The following is a 22,445-nucleotide window of genomic DNA, read 5'->3' on the forward strand; positions in this document are numbered from 1 at the left end:
CCAAGTCCCCACCAGATTAGCTAGATGCAGAGTGTCGATTGGTGTATTTACAATCCCTGAGCTAGACATAAAGGTTCTCCAAGGCCCCACCAGAGTAGCTAGATACAGAGTGTCGATTGGTGCATTCACAAACCCTGAGCTAGACACAGGGTGCCGATTGGTGTATTTACAATCCCTGAGCTAGACATAAATGTTCTCCACGTCCCCACCGGACTCAGGAGCCCAGCTGGCTTCACCCAGTGGATCCCGCACAGGGTCTGCAGGTGGAGCTGCCTGCCAGTCCCGCGCAGTGCGCCCGCACTCCTCAGCCCTTGGGTGTCGATGGGACTGGGCGCCGTGGAGCAGGGGGCGGCCCTCATCGGGGAGGCCCGGGCCGCACAGGAGCCCACGGAGAGGGCGGGAGGCTCAGGCACTGCGAGCTGCAGGTCCCGAGCCCCGCCCCGCGGGAAGGCAGCTAAGGCCCCGCGAGAAATCGAGCACAGCGCCGGTGGGCTGGCACTGCTGGGGGACCCAGTACACCCTCCTCAGCCGCTGGCCCGGGTGCTAAGCCCCTCATTGCCCTCACTGCTCCGAGTGCGGGGCCCGCCAAGCCCACGCCCACCCTGAACTCCGGCTGGTCTGCAAGCGCCGGGCGCAGCCCCGGTTCCCGCTCGCGCCTCTCCCTCCACACCTCCCTGCAAGCTGAGGGAGCCGGCTCCGGCCTTGGCCAGCCCAGAAAGGGGCTCCCACAGTGCAGCAGTGGGCTGAAGGGCTCCTCAAGTGCCGCCAAAGTGGGAGCCCAGGCAGAGGAGGCGCCGAGAGCGAGCGAGGGCTGTGAGGACTGCCAGCACGCTGTCACCTCTCAAAATGACGTAGAATTTGCAGATAACCTACTCACATCCTCCCGTATGGTATGTAAATAGTTGTTGTGTGGTATTGTTTAGGGAATAATGACAAAGAAAAAAGTCCATATATGTACAGTGCAAACACAATAATAAGTTTTCAAAAAATATTTTGGAGTCAGGCCTGGTTGAATCCATGGATGCAGAACCCACAGATATGGAGGATCAAATGTAATAAATCTCTCTCTCTTACTATATATATGTGTGTGTGTATAGTGTGTGTGTATTTATATATACTGTGTGTGTGTGTATATGTATGTATATGACCTATTGATACAGTGGTAAGGAGTAGGGGAGGGAAGTGTTCCAAAATCCTATGAGTAGGTCTCAGTCTTGTGGTGGGCCTGTGCCCCTGGGCTGTGACCTTCAAAAGTGCTTCTCAAATTTTGTTCCCTCTTAGGTGAGACAGGATGGCTAGAGGTCACTGGAGTTGGGTATTTCCCTTTCCCTACATTGGTTAGACTCTGGAAACAGAATTTTCTTTTGAGCGCACGTGTTTGTTAAGTAGAACAGAATGCACCGGGCATATTTTTCAACAGTTACCTCTCCTTCCCCTCCAGAAGCAGGCAAGGAGTTTTCTCTGATTCTCACCCTAAGTCTTCTGGAGACAAAACTCATGAAGGTATGGGAGGCTCCCACTAGTTAGGCCCCCAGGAGTTTTTACCTCTCAGGCTAGGCTGCTGTCAGCTCCAGCAATTAGCCAACTCCCTTTGAAGTATGTCTACCCAATGCTGGCTCCAGTGGTGGTTTCTGATCCAGGTAAGTTGTGATTCTCTGTATTTGCCCATGGCTCCAGGTTTCATAGGGTTGGCATGTCTTAGGACCTCCATTTTCTGTTGCATATAAGTAGTTATTGATGTTCGGTTTGTTCAGCTTTTTTCTGGTGAGAGTGGGAGTGATGGCTTTTAAGTGCTTTACAAGTCTGGTTGTAATTTCTGATAACCATGTGACAATTTTGATCTCTTTAAAAAGGTAATATGTTTAATTCAGGAATTGCGAAAAGCCTTGCAGCAGCTACAAGAATTGCAGAATAAGAGCCAACAGCTTCGTGCCTGGGAGGCTGAAAAATACAATGAGATTCGAACCCAGGAACAAAACGTGCAGCACCTAAACCATAGTCTGAGTCATAAGGAGCAGTTGCTTCAGGTGAGTTTACATGATTTCAATGAACACTGGGCTCATAGAACTCTGAAATTTGTTTATATAATTTTAAGATATTAATCCACCTGTGCTGAGTCCCTGCTATATGGAAAACATTGAGAGGTGGGAATCGGGAGGATTTAAACTAAATAGAAAATATAATTTGTGAATTAAGATGCTTACTAACAAGTGTAAGGAACAGTACATATAGCCCTGATTTATGCAGTCTTTTATGAAGTCTTTTATAAAGACTTAATATTCAGAAAATAGTTATTAAGCACCTCTGTGAGTCAAACACTTTTCTGGATGTTGGGAAGACTAAAGATTTGGCTACTGATCTCAGTTTAATAGATGAAGACAAACTGTACAGAAACTTCCACAGAGTAATTTTGATGATAGAATGAAACTTAGAGGGGAAGATGGAGCATTAAGAAGAGACTGATCTGTTCTGCCACCTACTCTAAGCTTCAGTCACATTGAATCCACTACATTTCACTGAATGTACAATTTTTTCATTGTACGCATAGTGTGCATATTTTTTTTTCTCTAACATGTCCTCCTCTCCATTCTTCACTTAGGAAATCCTAGCCCTTTAATTAAGACTCACTGCAAATGTTACCTCCTCTGTGAGGTCTTTACTGACACCTGCAGGCAGAGTTAGGCAGTGCATCCTGTGTTCCCCTGGTGGCTAGCGTATGTTGCAGAACAGTTAATTCTATGTGTTGTGTCTGATGTATGTTGCAGAATACTTTACAATTTATGTCTGTTATCTCTGCTAAACTTGTTACTTTTGAGGAGAGTGATCACATCTTGTTTTTTTATCCTGAATAACTAACAAATTACTTGGCAATTTAGTTAATATTGGATAAAAGAATAAAAGAAACGATGTTTTGGTCTCAGGAATTTCGGGAGCTCCTACAGTATCGAGATAACTCAGACAAAACCCTTGAAGCAAATGAAACGTTGCTTGAGAAACCTCGCCAGCGAATACATGATAAAGCTGTTGCTCTGGAGGTATGTATCATCATTTCGCCCACTATGCTATGGATTATTCTATCTACATAGGTATTATAGAAATTTGTGTTTACTTAAATTTGCTGGTTTTGGATTTGGTTTTCTATTCTGCCATCGTGTTAAATAACAGCGATCAGGATAGATTATTGAACAGATGGTATGTGAGCACTTGGAAAATGGTGAGCGTTAGAAACCAGAATTTCTCTAAGAGCAAGGTAGGGCAGATTAAATAAGTGGAATGAAGGGTTTTGCAAAGACAGAGATGTACCATTCTCCAGGCTGCGGGGGATGTTAAGCCAGCATGCTCTTCCCGCCAACATAGGGCCTTCCTTCCCTGCTCCTTAGCTCTGCTTGTCAGGGCGGATGTGCTTGGGGTCATCTTCCTGCTGAGCTCTGGCCCCATGAAAATAAATCAATCCTCCTGTGTTCCTCTCACCAGAGCACTCCCAGGAGATGGAAAGCCTGAGGGAGGCTCTGCTGTCCTCTCGATCCCACCTTCAAGAGCTGGAAGAGGAGCTGGAGCACCAGAAGGTGGAAAGGCAGCAGCTTTTGGAAGACTTGAGGGAGAAGCAGTAAGAGGTCTTGCATTTCAGGGAGGAACGTCTTTCCCTCCAGGAAAATGACTACAGGTAAGAGGGGACCCATTGACAGAGAAGGTAGCATTCTTCATTCTTACATTCATTCTTACATTACAAGAAGGGATATTGGCAAGATAATTGGTGTCCTCTTTTGGAAACCTCAATGTTCCCTCTGCCATTCCTGATTTTTGTGTGTCAGTGGGGTGGGGGGAGGGGCGCTTTGAGCAGAAGAAAGGACTTCTCTGGGAATGCCTTGTCACTCCCAAGTTGAGAGAGTAAAACTCTGTTATAGAAGTCTTCAGTATATCAGAGACATGAAAAAGAAGGGTTCCCATGCTTCCAATTAGATATAGGACATTAGTCTCACCATCACCTAGGAAGCTTCTATACTGGCTGGGATGCTTGGTCCCAGCATAAGCCCTGTAACTGCTTGTCAGGATGCAAAGAGCACTGTAGGAGCAGTAAGGAGACTGTGCTGGTGTGTCTGTTCTGCTCTGAACTAATGTAGGTAATGGTGTGTTTTCAAGCAAAGTTACTTGACCTCCCTCAGCCACCATTTCCACATCTGTGAAATAAAAGTGATCTTCCTGACCCCCTGAGTTGACATCTGGGGCTCAGATGTAACCCTAACAGTAACACTTTATGACCCTCTGAGTTGACATCTGGCTCTCAGCTTGTTGCTCTGGTGTGGCTGAGTGGCTCTGCCATCTCAGTGGGCCTTGCCTCTCCCTGGTCAGACTGAAGCACAAGCTGGTTCTCCTGCAGCAACAGTGTGAAGAGAAACAGCAGCTCTTTGAGTCCCTCCAGTCAGAGTTACAAATCTACGAGGCACTTTATGGCAATTCCAAGAAGGGGCTGAAAGGTATGTGTTCTTCTCCCCTCACCCCATGAGCTTTTTGCCCTTTCATAGGATGCTAGTGAGGTCTTTCCTTTGGGAGTTGTGGAGATCATGGGAAGCTACAGAGTTCTGTCTCAGAAACCCCCACCCGAGCCTGGGGCTCCCAGTAAGAACTCTCATACACAAAGCCCAAGGTGACAGGTTGGTGACACGAACAAGATCCAGCCTGATCATTCCTAATTATTTTAAGAAAATCTAGACATTCCTATCAATGTCTAAATTATAACATTTTTGAAAGCAAAAGAACTATCCTAATGATATCATCATTTGAAAAGGCCTTTAATATTGTCGGTAATACATACTGACAACCCATTCAGCCCAATGCAGCAGGCAGTCTGCTCCCACCCTGACCCTTTCCCTAGTGACATCTGGCGCTCAGCTTATTGCCCTTTCCTGTAATTTTTATAAATCCTGATTTAGTTTCCTGATTTTCTAAAGAGAAGGTGAACTGGAATTTGAAGAAATACAGGGGCTTACCAGGCTGAGCGAATAGCTTAAGTACAAAGTCATGGTGAGTGTTGAGTCAGTGGGGACCAGCGTGCCCACAGGAGAAAATTAAAAGACACGAAAACAAAAAACCCTTATAGAAATACCACTGATAGGACCTAAATTTCAATCCTGGATTTAAATATTAAGGACATTTATTGAAGACTTTGTTGCCTGCTGAAATAATAATCTAATATTTGAGAATTTGATATATTTCTTCATTCTTTAAATGGAGAAGGGTATTCAAAACATAATGTGAATAAGTCACAGCAGGCTGGGACAGAGGACTGACATCAATGTCACGAAATTTAGCAAAGATAAAAAGCAAAATCCTGAGCTTGATTAAAAATATCAGTGGTAGAAATATAGGATGAGGGTAGAAATATAGGACAGGTGGCCATTCATGGACTTGAGGGTACGGGGTTTGGTAGAAACATGATCACACAAGTAAGTCATAGGCCAGAGGTTGCTAGAAATGCCAGCTCAAACTGACACTACAGTAGTGTAAGTGTGATGTTCGCCTGTGGAGACCATGTCTAAAATATTGTTAGATTAAGGGGCACTATCTTTGAAAAGGGCATTGACACACTAGGGAACATAATGAAGACAGGGCGCACAATGGTGTGGACCAGAAATCTCCAACTGGTCAAAGAAACTAAAGAAATGTAGGCTTTCAAAAGATCTTGAGGACATGAGAACTGGCTTCGGATATTTGAAGAAGTGTCAGGTGAAAAAGAACTCATGTATTTTATGTCCCTCCAGAGGGCTAAACAATGTGTGAAGGGCAGTGGAATTTAGATTGGAATTATCATAAATCCTGATTTAGTTTCCTGATTTTCTAAAGAGAAGGTGAACTGGAACTTGAAGAAATAGAGGGGGCTCACCAGGCTGGGAGAATAGCTTAAGTACACAGTCATGGTGAGTGTTGGGTCAGTGGGACCAGCCTGACCACAGGAGAAGCTTGGGGTTGGGGGAGTGAGAAGTCAGGATGGTGGAGTAGAGCCACCAAACCGTGAAAGCTCACAGGTCAGGGTGAAAGTTGACATTCTGTGTAGTAGATAATGAAACTAAGCCTGTTCTTTTTCAAAGAAGATAAGCATATGATGAAAACAGAACTTTAGGATGCTAAGTCTCAGGGGATGTCCTGGAATTGGGAGACATTAGAATCTGGGAAACCTATTGGAGGGGTCTAGTGATATTCTGGCACATTAAGAGATGACAGTCTAATATAAGGTGCTATTGGGAAGATGAAAAGGTATAGATAGATTTTAAAATGTCTCTTAAAAAATAAGCAAAATTTAGTGAGAACTTGGATTGAGAAAGAGAGAGAGGAACATCATAAAACTTCGGGCAAAATTCAAGGGTAGATTATTTACCAAAGTCTCTAAAACTACTTCATCCTGAGCTCCCTTTCCTTTCATGCTTTTCTCCCTGCCTTTTAGGACTCATTTCAGAGCTACAACCACTAAAGCTCCATAATCCCTTATCTGTAATTTCAAAATCCAGTAAGATTTCCAAATTAAATTTTTCAAATACTCATTTAGTGACAAAATCTAGATGATCTGACATGAGGATATTCATAAGTCTTCATTTATCTACTTAGGATATTCACATAGCTCATTGCAGAAATAGTTATATGTTTGATTAAGGATTGTGGTTCACCTGCAACTGGGTACATGTTATATATGATATATGCACCCTGTTGCCTTGCTAAAAACTAAAACAAATTTTACCTTTCGAAATACATTTGGCCTTAAGGTTTTCAGATAAGGGATTGTAGCCTTGTAGAATATTTCTTAGATCTCTTCATCCCCAGTACAATGAAATAGACTACATGTGGTGAATGGAGGTAAATATATATACATATATATTTATATATATATGTATGTGTATATATGTGTGTATATATGTACATGTATATATGTACATGTATACACATATATAGTATGTATATATACACACAACATATATATACACACTATATGTAGGTGTATATATATGTACACACACATACACACACACACACACACACATATATATATATATATATATATATATATAGAGAGAGAGAGAGAGAGAGAGAGAGAGAAATTGAAAAACTCGCTTAGTTGTAATCCCTGGTCTAATGTGCCCAACTCGCATTCTCACATGCTACCAAAAGGCCTCCTCCTTCTCCTCTTTCATTTTTGAGAGTGAGGACTATGAAATCTCTTTCTCCCTCATCCCCTACCCTTCTCTAGCTCAGTACTGACCTTCTACCTTGGAGGATCCTATACTTTAGCCTACAGGACTAAGGTTACTATGGAGATGAAATATGGACTTATCCTTATCTGCCAATCAAATGCTCTATAGGTGCATGTGTGTAACTTAAACCGCAAGGAAGTTTCAGACTGGATGTGTGCCATCTCAGTGCCATCCCCCGGCCACACACAGAAATGGTGACATCTCCATCATAGATGGGTTGCATGAGACTCAGATGATAGTGGGGTCCTTGGCAGAAAAGAATGTCACAGAGGAGGGTTCTGACAAGTGCTTGGAAATACTTGGGTCAATGTTACCAGACTCCTCTTCTCTCTTAGCTTACAGCCTGGATGTCTGTCACCAAATCCCTTTGAGCAGTGACTTGAGCCACCTGGTGGCAGAGGTATGAGCTCTGAGAGGGCAGCTGGAGAAGAGCATTCAGGGGAACAATTGTCTGCGACTGCAGCTGCAACAGCAGCTGGATAGCGTGCTGGCAAAGCCAGCCTCAGCCCCTCCTCTGTTAACCAGAACTTCTCAGCCAGCGCTGACCCTGGAAACAAGCAGCTGCTCCTCCAAGGTAGGAAGGAAAAGGGACTTAGAAAGCCCTTGGCCAGTGGGGAGATCACCAGGATGTCTGCCTGGTCCATGCTCCTTAGGGTCAGGTTGAAATCAGAGATGCTGTAGTCTAGCAGCCTGAGTGAAAGCATGGGATTTAGGTCAGACTGGGCTCCAGATTCTGAGTTTACCGCTTAGAGGTCATTTGATTTGGGCAAGGTGTTTAAAGTCTCAGAGGTTTAAGCCTTAGTTTCCTTACATTTAAGATGAGGATAATAATAATATATACCTTATATGATTTTGAGCATTAAATGAGATCATTTACAAGTGCTTGGCACACTAAGAATTGCTCAATAATTAGCAGCTGTATATGTTCGTATCTTTTTCTTGGATTTGCTTGGTGCTTTAGTTTTAGCCAAGTGTTTTCACATATATAATTTCATCTGAAGTAAAGCAGGTTTTGCTATCTCTGTATTTCACATAAGAAAACTTAGGTCCTGAGATATTAACAGACAAGCGGGGGTTTAGAGAAGTTATAGACAAAGCCAGGATCAGAACCAGATGTGATTTTCAGTCTGTGTTCCTTCCAGCTCACTGTGCCCTGTCTCAGTATTGCCGACCTTCCCAGATTCTCTAGTCCCCCTTTCCCTCACAGGTGGGGAACTCAGTGTGTGGTAAAATGTTCCTGCCCCCAAGGAAACAGGTCTCTGGGGAAGTCCTGGATGGTGGGTGATTTATTTCGGGTGGCCATCATTCGCTTTCTCTACCCCACCCCTTGCCTGCCTTTTCAGATAGGCGTGTTTGACCAGGTCCCCCTTCTCTTCTCAATATCCCCCATCAATCTCACTTCTTCCAGTTTTCATTGAAATGTCAATGGTGTCCCCCTAGTCTCTTAAATCATTCAATTTCTATTTCCTCTGTCCTTTTCTCCTTTTGATACACCGTTTAGTACACCATCTCCACTCACCTCCATGGCCATACCTTCAATTTTATTCAAATCAGGAACCACTTCTGTTCAGTTTCTCTAAAGCTGAGCTTTCAAACTCTCCTGCCAGCTATTTCTGGGTCATGTTAATCTTTATTTTTCTCTGGTTCTTGTAGATGCTCATTTATCTGACAGTAACCTTATTTTTCAAATGAAGGTGACAATAACATGATTATGCTGTTTTCAGCTTACATTAGGTGGATGCCTTGCCCTTCTCTGGGCTGCCCTGATGGTTGTGGTGTTCAATGATGTCTCCAACTCTTCCTTCTTTCTAACCAGGCCTTCCTCTCTCTCTGGCTTCCCACACAGCAGCCAAGACTCAGCCCCACTGGTGCAGTCCCTGCCCATCTTTCTCTAGCACCCCCGGGTCCTGAGCTGGAAAGCAGGCACTGGGCCACACTTGCCTGAGTAGGACCTTTTCTACCTTCTTTGTGATATTTTCCAATTCCTCCACCGTAGGGTTGCTTTTTAGTCTCCAGCAAGATGTTAACCCACCAAGCCCTCTCTCTCCGTTCTTCTCATACAAGTCAATTTTTTTCAGTATTACCTCATCAGAATGATGACTAGAATGTTGAGTTTAGTCCCCCATGAATCCATTCATTCCTTGATCCCTTGATTCTAGATTTTAATATGTACTATGTATATTTATACATATTACATTTAGTTACGGGGCATCGTATTAGATACCACACACAAATTATACTCAAGACTCGGTTTATAAAAATACACCTAATCATTTTTCAAACTAGAAGTTACGTTCTCGTGGAACACCCCTCCATTAAAGGAATATCTTTTTGTTCTGAAGAATGGAAACATTCTGAACTCAGTGACTCATGGGCTTTTGCTTTGGCTTGTGGGGTATGGATAATTCTGTAAGAGGAGAGTCCTGCCACCTTAGGTCTCAGTGGGGACGGCTAGGTGTGCATGTGCTTCATGTGCAGTGTGTTCCAGGGCTCCTGAAAACTGTGGTTGCCTTTACCCCCTAGATTCAGGTGTGTCCCCTCCAGTCCGGGATGTTGGTATGAATTCCCCAGCTCTGGTCCTCCCCAGCTCTGCTTCCTCTACTCCTGGCTCAGAAACGGCCATAATCAACAGAACACATGGTAAATATGGCAACTAAAGGGCCCAGGGACTGATGTTGGAAAGTGATTAATGCAAACAACCTTTTGTTGTCTCTAAACATATTATCTGTATTTAGAGAGTTTTCTCTGCATGCCCCAAGGCCTTTAGCCCTACTCCCTGCACCTTCTGTGGCTGCCTTTCTTGCCATCCTCCTGTAGTTTTCCTACTGCTGTTTTTGCTTCATTGTGCCATAATCTCTCTATTCTTGAAAATGCTTTCTATATCCAGCTTGACTTCCTTGTCTGTGTCTTCTCTACCCAGAAACTTATTATTTATGATTCATCCTATTTTATTTGCCAATAAGGAAAAAATTGTCTCCTGGCAAATTTATCATTAAGAGATAATGTAAGAAAGGTTATAAAAATATAGAAGCCAGAAGATCTCTATGGACTTTGCCCCACCCTTGTACATTCCAAGGCTTCCTTTCTTGTTCCCAGCCTCATCCTTTTCTTGTTCCCTGCCCCTTTTTTAGTTGGAGCAAACTGAGGATATCATTATGAATAACAGAAGATTCTGTTGTGTTGTCATTTTCTTTTTCAGGCTTGAGTTTGGATACTTCTCCAGTAATGAAGACCTCTCCCAAGCTGGAGGGTGATGCTACTGATGGCTCCTTTGCCAATAAGCATGGCCACCATGTCATTGGCCACATTGATCACTACAGTGCCCTAAGACAACAGATTGCGGAGGGCAAGCTGCTGGTCAAAAAGATAGTGTCTCTTGTGAGATCAGCGTGCAGCTTCCCTGGCCTTGAAGCCCAAGGCACAGGGGTAATCACACCTGTAGCTTTAGGTGCACTCTTTCCTTGTGCCCTTTCTTCCTTTGATGTTAACTCCTTCTCCCACCATTTTTGTTTTTTTCATGCTTTGCATCTCTCAACAGCTGAGGCTTCCTCTTCCATGTATAGCAGCCAGGCCCTTTCTTCTCTATCTCCTATTTTCACTGTGAGTTCTGCTCTGTTCCAGATGTAGCTGACTGGATATTTCCCCTCAGCCCCACAGAAACACGTGGCATTGCCTAGCAGCCTTTGGTAGCTTATTATCTACCACAGTCATGCAGGCACATGACCATCTTTGGGCAGAGTCGACTCAATGGGATGGACAGAAACGGAAGGATTTGCAGGTGTATGGCCCCCACATGTGGAAGGGGTGAGAAGCCTGGCAGCCAAGGCATTTCCTTGTGCAGACTGCATAGGGGAGGGAAGGCAGTCAGCAAAGCTTCTGAGAGCACCTTGCCAGTGAGAGAGACCAGGAACCTGTGGCTATGCTGTCTGAGCTGCTGGAGACCCATGGATGCATAGGGACAGCCCTGCCTCCATGGAGCCCCCACACTGGAATGCAAGACACACACCCAAGTAGATAAGCACAGTATGGGGCTACAGGCACAGTATGAGAAGTCATCCTTTGTGCTGTGAGAGCACCAATGCAAATGTGGTCATTTATCTCAGGCAAGGAAGGTAACAGGCTCATAGAGGACATAGCAAGGGGGGTGAGTTTTGAAAGCCTTGTGGGTTCTGCAGGTGGAGGAAGGCATTCCTGGTAAAGGGAGCAGCACCTTAGTTCTGAGAGCTGCAAATGGTTGTGCGAGGGCTTCACAGGTTCAAGCAGGCCCATGTTCTGTGCCTCACTCACAGAGGAAGCTTGAGCCCATGGAGGGGGAAGAAAGTAATCTCTCCGCTCCTGTGGTGTTACCTTTCCCCAGGTGCTAGGCAGCAAAGGCATTCATGAGCTTCGGAGCAGCACCAGTGCCCTGCACCATGCCCTAGAGGAGTCGGCTTCCCTCCTCACCATGTTCTGGAGAGCGGCCCTGCCAAGCACCCACATCCTTGTGCTGCCTGGCAAAGTGGTAAGATGCCAGTGTCCTTTCTTGGTTCAAACCCAGTTCTCCTGCCCTCCAATACTGTTCTGTCTCCTCAATGTCACAGCTTTTCCAGAAAATCAGGAGCCACATTGTGAAATGGGATAGACAGGAATTTAGAGAACTGTCCCTGGAGGGATATCTCTGACCCATGGTGGCTGCTTTCATTGCAGCTCTAAATACATCCCATTCCCCGCCAGCCCCCTGGCCCCTGGATAAGAAATCAAAGAAGAAGAGGAAGGGGTGTGGAGAAGGCAGAGACGTCATAACCCTGGCAATCCATAAATGTTCAGTTTACTTACCTCTCTGAAGTTTGGCTGAGCTGAAATTCAGTTAAAGCTTCAGCACCTGTCTCCCACCCCACAGGTCCCATGGTCAAATGATCACAGAATGCCCCATGAGACTGAGCCTTTTTAGCGACTGCCTGGAATCCCAGCATATCACTTAAGCTGGCATCTCTGAACCAGGCCTGGGGAAAGTCAGCCACCCCTCAGGATCTGCTCAGAGCTCAGGCTAACTCTGATTGGCAGACCCTTGTGTCGGCTGGTTTCAGGATCCCCTCCCCAGGGATTCTAGCTCCAGGTCAATGTCACCAATACCTTTTGGATCCAACTATGCTAATTCCAGGGAGAGGGTGTTGTGCCATCTTCATGTTGGCACAAATATTTACAAACTTGCAAACTTGCCTGAGTCCAGATCTCTCTCCCCAGCATAACATTTCTGAACTCTCAATCTTACCTGTGAAAGGAGAGTGACAGAACTGATATCAGGACTAAAGCAAGGTCCTCTTCAGAGTTGGGAGTTTTATGCCAGCCTGAAGCGAGGTTCTCTTAAGCTACAGGTGTGTGGGCCTGTGCTAGTCTGCATGGGGAATTCCAGAGTCCCAATATTCCTACCTAATGGCCTCATCCTAAACTGTCCTCAGCTGGAGGTATCCGAGGCTGTGAAGGAGGAAATCCAGTTCAGGAGGGTTGAGAAGATTGTAGAATCCTTCTTTGAACTGGAAAGAGCCACAAAGCGCAGAGTGCTTTAGGCCTTCTGCCTGTTCAGTAAGAGTCTGTTCCTCTTATCCAGGGAGAATCAACAGAAAGGGAACTTCTGCACCTGAAAACCAAAGTATCCAAACAGAAGCGGCTCCTTCAGAGCACAACTGAGCGTCTGAAGACCGCCAACCAACAGAAGGAGAGCATGGAGCAGTTCATCGTCAGCCAGCGTAGGTTCCCTGAGAGGGAATGGGGGAAGAAACAGGCAGTCTTCCCGATGCCCCACTTGTGCTTCAGATGAGAAGTGATCAGGGGGGCTTGGGGATGTTGGGAGTGGAGACTGATTTGATGTCCCCAAACCTCCTGTGCCAGGAGCAATTATGGATGCAGAAGGAGGGGAGGACAGGGGGTGGATAGAAGGAGACTCCAAGCTGAATAGCCAGAAAGAAATAAATGCTTTAGAATTCTCATGCTAAGCAAGTAGGGTTAATTTCTGCTGGTGATTTCTACTCTGTGGTGCTCTTTTGTTGTTTCAGTAACCAGAACACATGATGTTTTAAAGAAGGCAAGGACTAACTTAGAGGTAAGGAAACTACTGCACCAGTCAGAGGCACCAAGCCTGTCCCCCACCCATCACCATCCGTTAGCATATCTTGTAGGTGACCCTTGGCCTGCTTTGGCCTCCCAGGAGAAGATTTTCAGTCCACTTGCAAGATCACAGGTCCTCAGTGAGCATCCTGATACTTTCTGTTCCCATCACCCTCCCACCCCGTCAGCTCCTGCCCCTGTATCTTTGTTCACTCTCACATTGTCATCATCTCTCCTTTTTACTCCAATTTTTCTTCTTTGATGCCAAGTTCGGAGACTGGAGAAATGCAATTCAGCTCACTCTTGAAGTCGTTAGACATTCAGGAGTCTGCCTCTGAATGAGCTTTTGGTAGAGGGATCTTGAGGCCAGTTATGTGTTCTACTGTTCATGAAAAAGTAAAAGCAATTTGCAACCTAATAAACTGATTTCACTGCACACTCCTGGGTTAAGAACAGCAATTTGATTTTGATGTATCTTTAAGTAACATGACAAAAGAGATCTGTTGGGTCTCATTGGCCTAAAAGAGAATTTGTTAATAAATAACAACTGAACCTTGGGGGTGGGTGGTGGGGGCGGAATGTTACATATGTACCAGACATTATCGACATAAAACACTAAGTGTTAATCATTCCCTAGGAAGTGCTTTGAAGAAAAACTTGAGGTATATGAAATGGTTTAAAAATCAGAAACTAAACCTTTTAATGTGGACTTCAAAGCTTTGCCATAAGCAATTCAGCGTATTCGTAGAAATGTTTCTAAACCATAACCTGAGAGAATGTTGATCTCCATAGTGTAAAAATGACTTGGGCCAGTTTAACTTGCTCTTTTTTTTTTTTTTATTTTTTCACTAATTCCCTTTTATTTTTCTCTGATAATTCTTCTCTTTCCTGAGCCTCTTTAGAGCAGCACTTACAGGATTGCCTGTGTAAAGCCTTATTCCTGTCCCAGAAAAGGTAACCCAAAAAGTCTCTAGTATCCACTAAAAGGTAACCCAAAAAGTCTCTAGTATCCTCTAAAAGGTAACCCAAAAGTCTCTAGTATCCACTGGCTTTCTCCAGTGTGGAAGCTTTCCCTTCCACCTCCCATAGATCACTGGGAAGGACCTGAGGCCTCGGTTCTAATCTCTGGCTTATCACTAACTGCTGTGTGGCTTTGGCTTGTCCCTTAGTCTCTGTCAGACTGCTGCACCCTCATCTGTCAAAGATGGAACTGGACTTAGTTGAGCTCTGAGGTCCCTGTGGACTTGGCTCCTCCACACCCTCATTATGGCAACTGGACATAAACTTAACAGAGGACTTCCCAGCAAAATGTCCTCTTCTTCCTACAACAGGCTGTTTCTGTATGTGCATGTTTCACGCTAAGCACTTCTTTCTTGAGTGGAGATGACAAAGGCCTCTTTCTGCTGAGACAAAGTGATTTGGAGAGTCACCTGGCCCCTGAAGAGGGAGTGGTAGCATCCAGCCACCCAGTGTGCAGTGAATTGGAGCAGGGATCTCAGCACACAGGGAGGTGGGGAGGCTCCCCCTAACCTTGGGCACCTGTTGCTCCTCCAGACTGCAGCGCATGCTCTTAGCTCATCCTCTTAACTGGCTCTCACTGTGCTCCTGGCTTTGGTCACCACGTAGCTCTCACTCCAGTTTCAGGTAGCCATCAGTAGGGCCTGGCAGTATAGGGCACTGATTTGGTTTATTTTTGTCTGCAGGTGAAATCCCTAAGGGCTCTGCTGTGTACTCCAGCCTTGTGACCCTTGCTTTCCAGGAACCATGCAAGAAGCGCAGCCACCAGAAGTCCTTATATAGGTATACATAGTCCTTTGGTAACAAGTCCTTTGTTATATAGGTATACATGTGCTATGTTGGTGAGCTGCACCCATGAACTCTCCTAACGCTATCCCTCCCCCAGCCCCCTACCCCACAACAGGCCCCGGTGTGTGATGTTCCCCTCCCTGTGTCCATGTGTTCTCATTGGTCAACTCCCACTTAAGAGTGAGAACATGCGGAGTTTGGTTTTGTGTCCTTGTGATATTTTGCTGAGAATCATGATTTCTAGCTTCATCCATGTCCCTGCAAAGGACATGAACTCATCCTTTTTTATGGCTGCATAGTATTCTTTGGTGTATATGTGCCACATTTTATTTATCTAGTCTATTATTGATGGACATTTGGGTTAGTTCCAAGTCTTTGCTATTGTGAATAGTGCCTCAATAAACATAGGTGTGCACGTGTCTTTATAGTAGCATGATTTATAATCCTTTGGGTATATACCCAGTAATGAGATTCCTGGGTCAAATGGTATTTGTAGTTCTAGATCCTTGAGGAATTGCCACACTGTCTTCCACAATGGTTGAACTAACTTATACTCCCACCAACAGTGTAAAAGCGTTCCTATTTCTCCACATCCTCTACAGCATCTGTAGTTTCCTGACTTTTTAATGATCGCCATTCTAACTGGCATGAGTGGTATCTCATTGTGGTTTTGATTTTCATTTCTCTGATGACCAGTGATGATGAGCATTTTTTCATATGTCTGTTGGCTGCATAAATGTCTTCTTTTGAGAAGTGTCTCTTCATATCCTTTGCCCACTTTTTGATGGTTTTTTTTTCTTGTAAATTTGTTGAAGTTCTTTGTAGATTCTGGATATTAGCCCTTTGTCAGATGAGTAGATTGCAAAAATTTTCTCCCATTCTGTAGGTTGCCTGTTCACTCTGATGGTAGTTTGTTTTGCTGTGCAGAAGCTCTTTAGTTTAATTAGATCCCATTTGTCAATTTTGGCTTTTGTTGCCATTGCTTTTGGTGTTTTAATCATGAAGTCTTTGCCCATGCCTATGTCCTGAATGGTACTACCTAGGTTTTCTTCTAGGGTTTCCATGGTGTTATGACTTACATTTAAGTCTTTAATCCATTTTGAGTTAATTTTTGTGTAAGGTGTAAGGAATGGATCCAGTTTCAGCTTTCTACATATGGCTAGCCCGTTTTCCCAGCACCATTTATTAAATAGGGAATCCTTTTCCTATTGCTTGTTTTTGTCAGGTTTGTCAAAGATCAGATGGTTGTAGATGTGTGGTGTTATTTCTGAGGCCTCTGTTCTGTTCCATTGGTCTATATCTCTGTTTTGGTACCAGTACCATGCTGTTTTGTTTACTGTAGCCTTGTAGTATAGTTTGAAGTCAGGTAGCGTGATGCCTCCAGCTTTGTTCTTTTTGCTTGAGATTATGTTGGCTATGAGGGCCCTTTTTTGGTTCCATATGAAGTTTAAAGTAGTTTTTTTCCAGTTCTATGAAGAAAGTCAGTGGTAGCTTGATGGGGATGGCATTGAATCTATAAATTACCTTGGGCAGTATGGCCATTTTCATGATATTGATTCTTCCTATCCATGAGCATGGAATGTTCTTCCATTTGTTTGTGTCCTCTTTTATTTCATTGAGCAGTGGTTTGTAGTTCTCCTTGAAGAGGTCCTTCACGTCCCTTGTAAGTTGGATTCCTAGATATTTTATTCTCTTTGTAGTAATTGTGAATGGGAGTTCACTCATGATTTGGCTCTCTGTCTGTTCTTGGTGTATAGGAATGCTTGTGATTTTTGCACATTGATTTTGTATCCTGAGATTTTGCTGAAGTTGCTTATCAGCTTAAGGAGATTTGGGGCTGAGACGATTGGGTTTTCTAAATATACAATCATGTCATCTGCAAACAGGGACAATTTGACTTCCTCTTTTCCTAATGGAATACCCTTTATTTCTTTCTCTTGCCTGATTGCCCTGGCCAGAACTTCCAATACTATGTTGAATAGGAGTGGTGAAAGAGGGCATCGCTGTCTTGTGCCAGTTTTCAAAGGGAATGCTTCCAGTTTTTGCCCATTCAGTATGATATTGGCTGTGGGCTTGTCATAAATAGCTCTTATTATTTTGAGATATGTTCAATCAATATCTAGTTTATTGAGAGTTTTTAGCATGAAAGGCTGTTGAGTTTTGTCAAAGGCCTTTTCTGCATCTATTGAGATAATCATGTGGTTTTTGTCGTCGGTTCTGTTTAAGTGATGGATTACATTTGTTGATTTGTGTATGTCGAACCAGCCTTGCATCCCAGGGATGAAGCCAACTTGATCATGGTGGATGAGCTGTTTGACGTGCTGCTGGATTCGGTTTGCCAGGACTTTATTGAGGATTTTCACATTGATGTTCATTAGGGATATTGGCCTAAAATTATCTTTTTTTGTTGTGTCTCTGCCAGGCTTTGGTATCAGGATGATGCTGGCCTCATAAAATGAGTTAGGGAGGTTTCCCTCTTTTTCTATTGATTGAAATAGTTTCAGAAGGAATGGTACCAGCTTCTCTTTTTACCTCTGGTAGAATTTGGCTGTGAATCTGTCTGGTCCTGGAATTTTTTTGCTTGGTAGGCTATTAATTATCACCTCAATTTCAGAACCTGTTAATGGTCTATTCCAGGATTTGAGTTCTTCCTGGTTTAGTTTTGGGAGGCTGTATGTATCCAGGAATTTATCCATTTCTTCTAGATTTTCTAGGTTATTTGCATAGAGGTGTCATAGTATTCTCTGAGAGTAGTTTGTATTTCTGTGGGATCAGTAGTGATATCCCTTTTTTCATTTTTTATTGCATCCACTTGATTCTTCTCTCTTTTCTTCTTTATGAATCTTGCTAGCGGGTCTATCCATTTTGTTGATTTTTTTCAAAAAACCAGCTCCTGGATTCATTGATTTTTTTGAAGGGATTTTTGTGTCTCTATCTCCTTCAGTTCTGCTCTGATCTTAGTTATATCTTGCTTTCTGCTAGCTTTTCAATGTGTTTGCTCTTGCTTCTCTGGTTCTTTTAATTGATGTTAGGGTGTCGATTTTAGATCTTTCCTGCTTTCTCTTGTGGGCATTTACTGCTATAAATTTCCCTCTACACACTGCTTTAAATGTATCCCAGAGATTCTGGTACATTGTATCTTTGTTCTCATTGGTTCCAAAGAACCTCTTTGTTTCTGCCTTCATTTCATTATTTACCCAGTAGTCATTCAGGAGCAGGTTAATTCCATGTAGTTGTGTGGTTTTGAGTGAGTTTCTTAATCCTGAGTTCTAATTTGATTGCACTGTGGTCTGAGAGACAGTTTGTTGTGATTTCTATTCTTTTACATTTGCTGAGGAGTGTTTTACTTCCAAATATGTGGTCAATTTTAGAATAAGTGTGATGTGGTGCTGAGAAGAATGTACATTCTGTTGATTTGGGGTGGAGAGTTCTATAGATGTCTATTAGGTCTGCTTGGTGTAGAGCTGAGTTCAAGTCCTGAATATCCTTGTTAATTTTCTGTCTCGTTGATCTGTCTAATATTGACAGTGGGGTATTAAAGTCTCCCATTATTATTGTGTGGGAGTCTAAGTCTCTTTTTAGGTCTCTAAGAACTTGCTTTATGAATCTGGGCACTCCTGTATTGGGTGCATATATATTTAGGATAGTTAGCTCTTCTTGTTGAATTGATCCTTTTACCATTCTGTAGTGGCCTTGTCTCTTTGATCTTTGTTGGTTTAAAGTCTATTTTATCAGAGACCAGGATTGCAACCCCTGCTTTTTTTTTGCTTTCCATTTGCTTGGTAGATCTTCCTCCATCCCTTTATTTTGAGCCTATGTGTGTCTCTGCACGTGTGATGGGTCTCCTGAATACAGCACACCGATGGGTCTTGACTCTTTTTTTTGTTTTTCAATATATATATATTTTTTTATTATACTTTAAGTTCTAGGGTACATGTGCACAACATGCAGCTTTGTTACATATGTATACATGTGCCATGTTGGTGAGCTGCACCCATTAACTTGTCATTTATATTAGGTATATCTCCTAATGCTATCCCTCCCCCCACCCCCCACCCCACAACAGGCCCCAGTGTGTGATGTTCCCCTTCCTGTGTCCAAGTGTTCTCATTGTTCAATTCCCACCTGTGAGTGAGAACATGCGGTGTTTGGTTTTTTGTCCTTGCGATAGTTTACTGAGAATGATGGTTTCCAGCTTCATCCATGTCCCTACAAATGACATCAACTCATCCTTTTTTATGGCTGCATAGTATTCCATGGTGTATATGTGCCACATTTTCTTAATCCAATCTATCATTGATGAACATTTAGGTTAGTTCCAAGTCTTTGCTATTGTGAGTAGTGCCACAACAAACATACATGTGCATGTGTCTTTATAGCAGCATGATTTATATTCCTTTGGGTATATACCCAATAATGGGATGGCTGGGTCAAATGATATGTCTAGTTCTAGATACCTGAGGAATTGCCACACTGTCTTCCACAATGCTTGAACTAGTTTACGTCCCACCAACAGTGTAAAAGTGTTCCTATTTCTCCACATCCTCTCCAGCACCTGTTGTTTCCTGACTTTTTAATGATCACCATTCTAACTGGTGTGAGATGATATCTGATTGTGGTTTTGATTTGCATTTCTCTGATGGCCAGTGATGATGAGCATTTTGTCATGTGTCTGTTGGCTGCATAAATGTCTTCTTTTGAGAAGTGTCTGTTCATACTCTTTGCCCACTTTTTGATGGGGTTGTTTGTTTTTTTCTTGTAAATTTGTTTGAGTCCTTTTAGATTCTGGATATTAGCCCTTTGTCAGATGAGTAGATTGCAAAAATTTTCTCCCATTCCGTAGGTTGCCTGTTCACTCTGATGGTAGTTTGTTTTGCTGTGCAGAAGCTCTTTAGTTTAATTAGATCCCATTTGTCAATTTTGGCTTTTGTTGCCATTGCTTTTGGTGTTTTAGACATGAAGTCCTTGCCCATGCCTATGTCCTGAATGGTATTGCCTAGGTTTTCTTCTAGGGTTTTTATGGTTTTACATCTAACATTTAAGTCTTTAATCCACCTTAAATTAATTTTTGTATAAGATGTAAGGAAGGGATCCAGTTTCAGCTTTCTGCATATGGCTAGCCAGTTTTCCCAGCACCATTTGTTAAATAGGGAATCTTTTCCCTATTGCTTGTTTTTGTCAGGTTTGTCAAAGATCAGATAGTTGTAGATGTGTGCTGTTATTTCTGAGGCCTCTGTTCTGTTCCATTGGTCTATATCTCTGTTTTGGTAACAGTACCATGCTGTTTTGTTTACTGTAGCCTTGTAGTATAGTTTGAAGTCAGGTAGCGTGATGCCTCCAGCTTTGTTCTTTTGGCTTAGGATTGACTTGGCAATGAGGGCTCTTTTTTGGTTCCATATGAACTTTAAAGTAGTTTTTTCTAATTCTGTGAAGAAAGTCATTGGTAGCTTGATGGGGATGGCATTGAAACTATAACTTTCCTTGGGCTATATGGCCATTTTCACAATATTGATTCTTCCTATCCATGAGCATGGAATGTTCTTCCATTTGTTTGTGTCCTCTTTTATTTCATTGAGCAGTGGTTTGTAGTTCTTCTTGAAGAGGTCCTTCACATTGCTTGTAAGTTGGATTCCCAGGTATTTTATTCTCTTTGAAGAAATTGTGAATGGGCATTCACTCATGATTTGGCTCTCTGTTTGTCTGCTATTGGTGTATAAGAATGCTTGTGATTTTTGCACATTGATTTTGTATCCTGAGACTTTGCTGAGGTTGCTTATCAGCTTAAGGAGATTTTGGGCTGAGGTGATGGGTGGTTCTAGATATGCAATCATGTCATCTGCAAATAGGGACAATTTGACTTCCTCTTTTCCTGATTGAATACCCTTTATTTCTTTCTCCTACCTGATTGCCCTGGCCAGAACTTCCAACACTATGTTGAATGGGAGTGGTGGGAGAGGGCATCCCTGTCTTGTGCCAGTTTTCAAAGGGAATGCTTCCAGTTTTTGCCTATTCAGTATGATATTGGCTGTGGGTTTGTCATAAATAGCTCTCATTATTTTTAGATACGTCCCATCAATACCTAATTTATTGAGAGTTTTTAGCATGAAGGGCTGTTGAATTTTGTCAAAGGCCTTTTCAGCATCCATTGAAATAATCATGTGGTTTTTGTCATTGGTTCTGTTTATATGCTGGATTACGTTTATTGATTTGTGTATGTTGAACCAGCCTTGCATCCCAGGGATGAAGCCCACTTGATCATGGTGGATAAGCTTTTCGATGTGTTGCTGGATTAAGTTTGCCAGTATTTTATTGAGGATTTTTGCATCAATGTTCATCAGGGATATTGGTCTAAAATTCTCCTTTTTTGTTTTGTCTCTGCCAGGCTTTGGTATCAGGATGATGCTGACCTCATAAAATGAGTTAGGGAGGATTCCCTCTTTTTCTATTGATTGGAATAGTTTCAGAAGGAATGATATCAGCTCCTCCTTGTACCTCTGGTAGAATTCGGCTGTGAATCCATCTGGTCCTGGACTTTTTTTGGTTGGTAAGCTATTAATTATTGCCTGAATTTCAGAGCCTGTTATTCGTCTATTCAGAGATTCAACTTCTTCCTGGTTTAGTCTTGCGATGGTGTATGTGTCAAGGAATTTATCCATTTCTTCTAGATTTTCTTGTTTATTTGCATAGAGGGGTTTATAGTAGTCTCTGAAGGTAGTTTGTATTTCTGTAGGATAAGTGGTGATATCCCGTTTTTCATTTTTTATTGCGTCTATTTGATTCTTCTCTCTTTTTTTCTTTATTAATCTTGATAGTGATCTATCCATTTTGTTGATCTTTTCAGAAAACCAGCTCCTGGATTCATTGATTTTTTGAAGGGATTTTTATGTCTCTATATCCTTCAGCTCTGCTCTGATCTTAGTTATTTCTTGCTTCCTGCTAGCTTTTGAATGTGTTTGCTCTTGCTTGTCTGGTTCTTTAATTGTGATGTTAGGGTGTCGATTTTAGATCTTTCATGCTTTCTCTTGTGGGCATTTAGTGCTATAAACTTTCCTCTACACACTACTTAAAATGCATCCCAGAGGTTCTGGTATGTTGTGTCTTTGTTCCCGTGGGTTCCAAAGAACCTCTTTATTTCTGCCTTCATTTCATTATTTACCCAGTAGTCATTCAGGAGCAGGCTGTTCAGTTTCCATGTAATTGAGTGGTTTTGAGTGAGTTTCTTAATCCTGAGTTCTAATTTGATTGCACTGTGGTCTGAGAGACAGTTTGTTATAATTTCTGTTCTTTTACATTTTCTGAGGAGTGCTTTTCTTC

General features: G+C 42.9%; 1 protein-coding gene across 1 annotated transcript; it reads left to right on the forward strand.

The window, feature by feature from the left end:
- Positions 1 to 1,395: 1,395 nt before the first annotated feature.
- LOC109028615 (myomegalin-like) lies at positions 1,396 to 21,700 on the forward strand. Its single transcript, XM_063707661.1, has 13 exons — positions 1,396 to 1,503; positions 1,854 to 2,027; positions 2,922 to 3,035; positions 3,477 to 3,607; positions 4,351 to 4,475; positions 7,577 to 7,641; positions 7,725 to 7,815; positions 9,765 to 9,881; positions 10,441 to 10,667; positions 11,599 to 11,742; positions 12,829 to 12,967; positions 15,029 to 15,125; positions 21,514 to 21,700. The coding sequence occupies exons 1-13, from the start codon at positions 1,396 to 1,398 to the stop codon at positions 21,548 to 21,550; spliced, it is 1,569 nt and encodes a 522-aa protein (XP_063563731.1). The 3' UTR covers positions 21,551 to 21,700.
- Positions 21,701 to 22,445: the final 745 nt, after the last annotated feature.

This window comes from Gorilla gorilla, chromosome 1 (genome assembly GCF_029281585.2).
Source record: "Gorilla gorilla gorilla isolate KB3781 chromosome 1, NHGRI_mGorGor1-v2.1_pri, whole genome shotgun sequence".
NCBI classification, from domain to species: domain Eukaryota; kingdom Metazoa; phylum Chordata; class Mammalia; order Primates; family Hominidae; genus Gorilla; species Gorilla gorilla.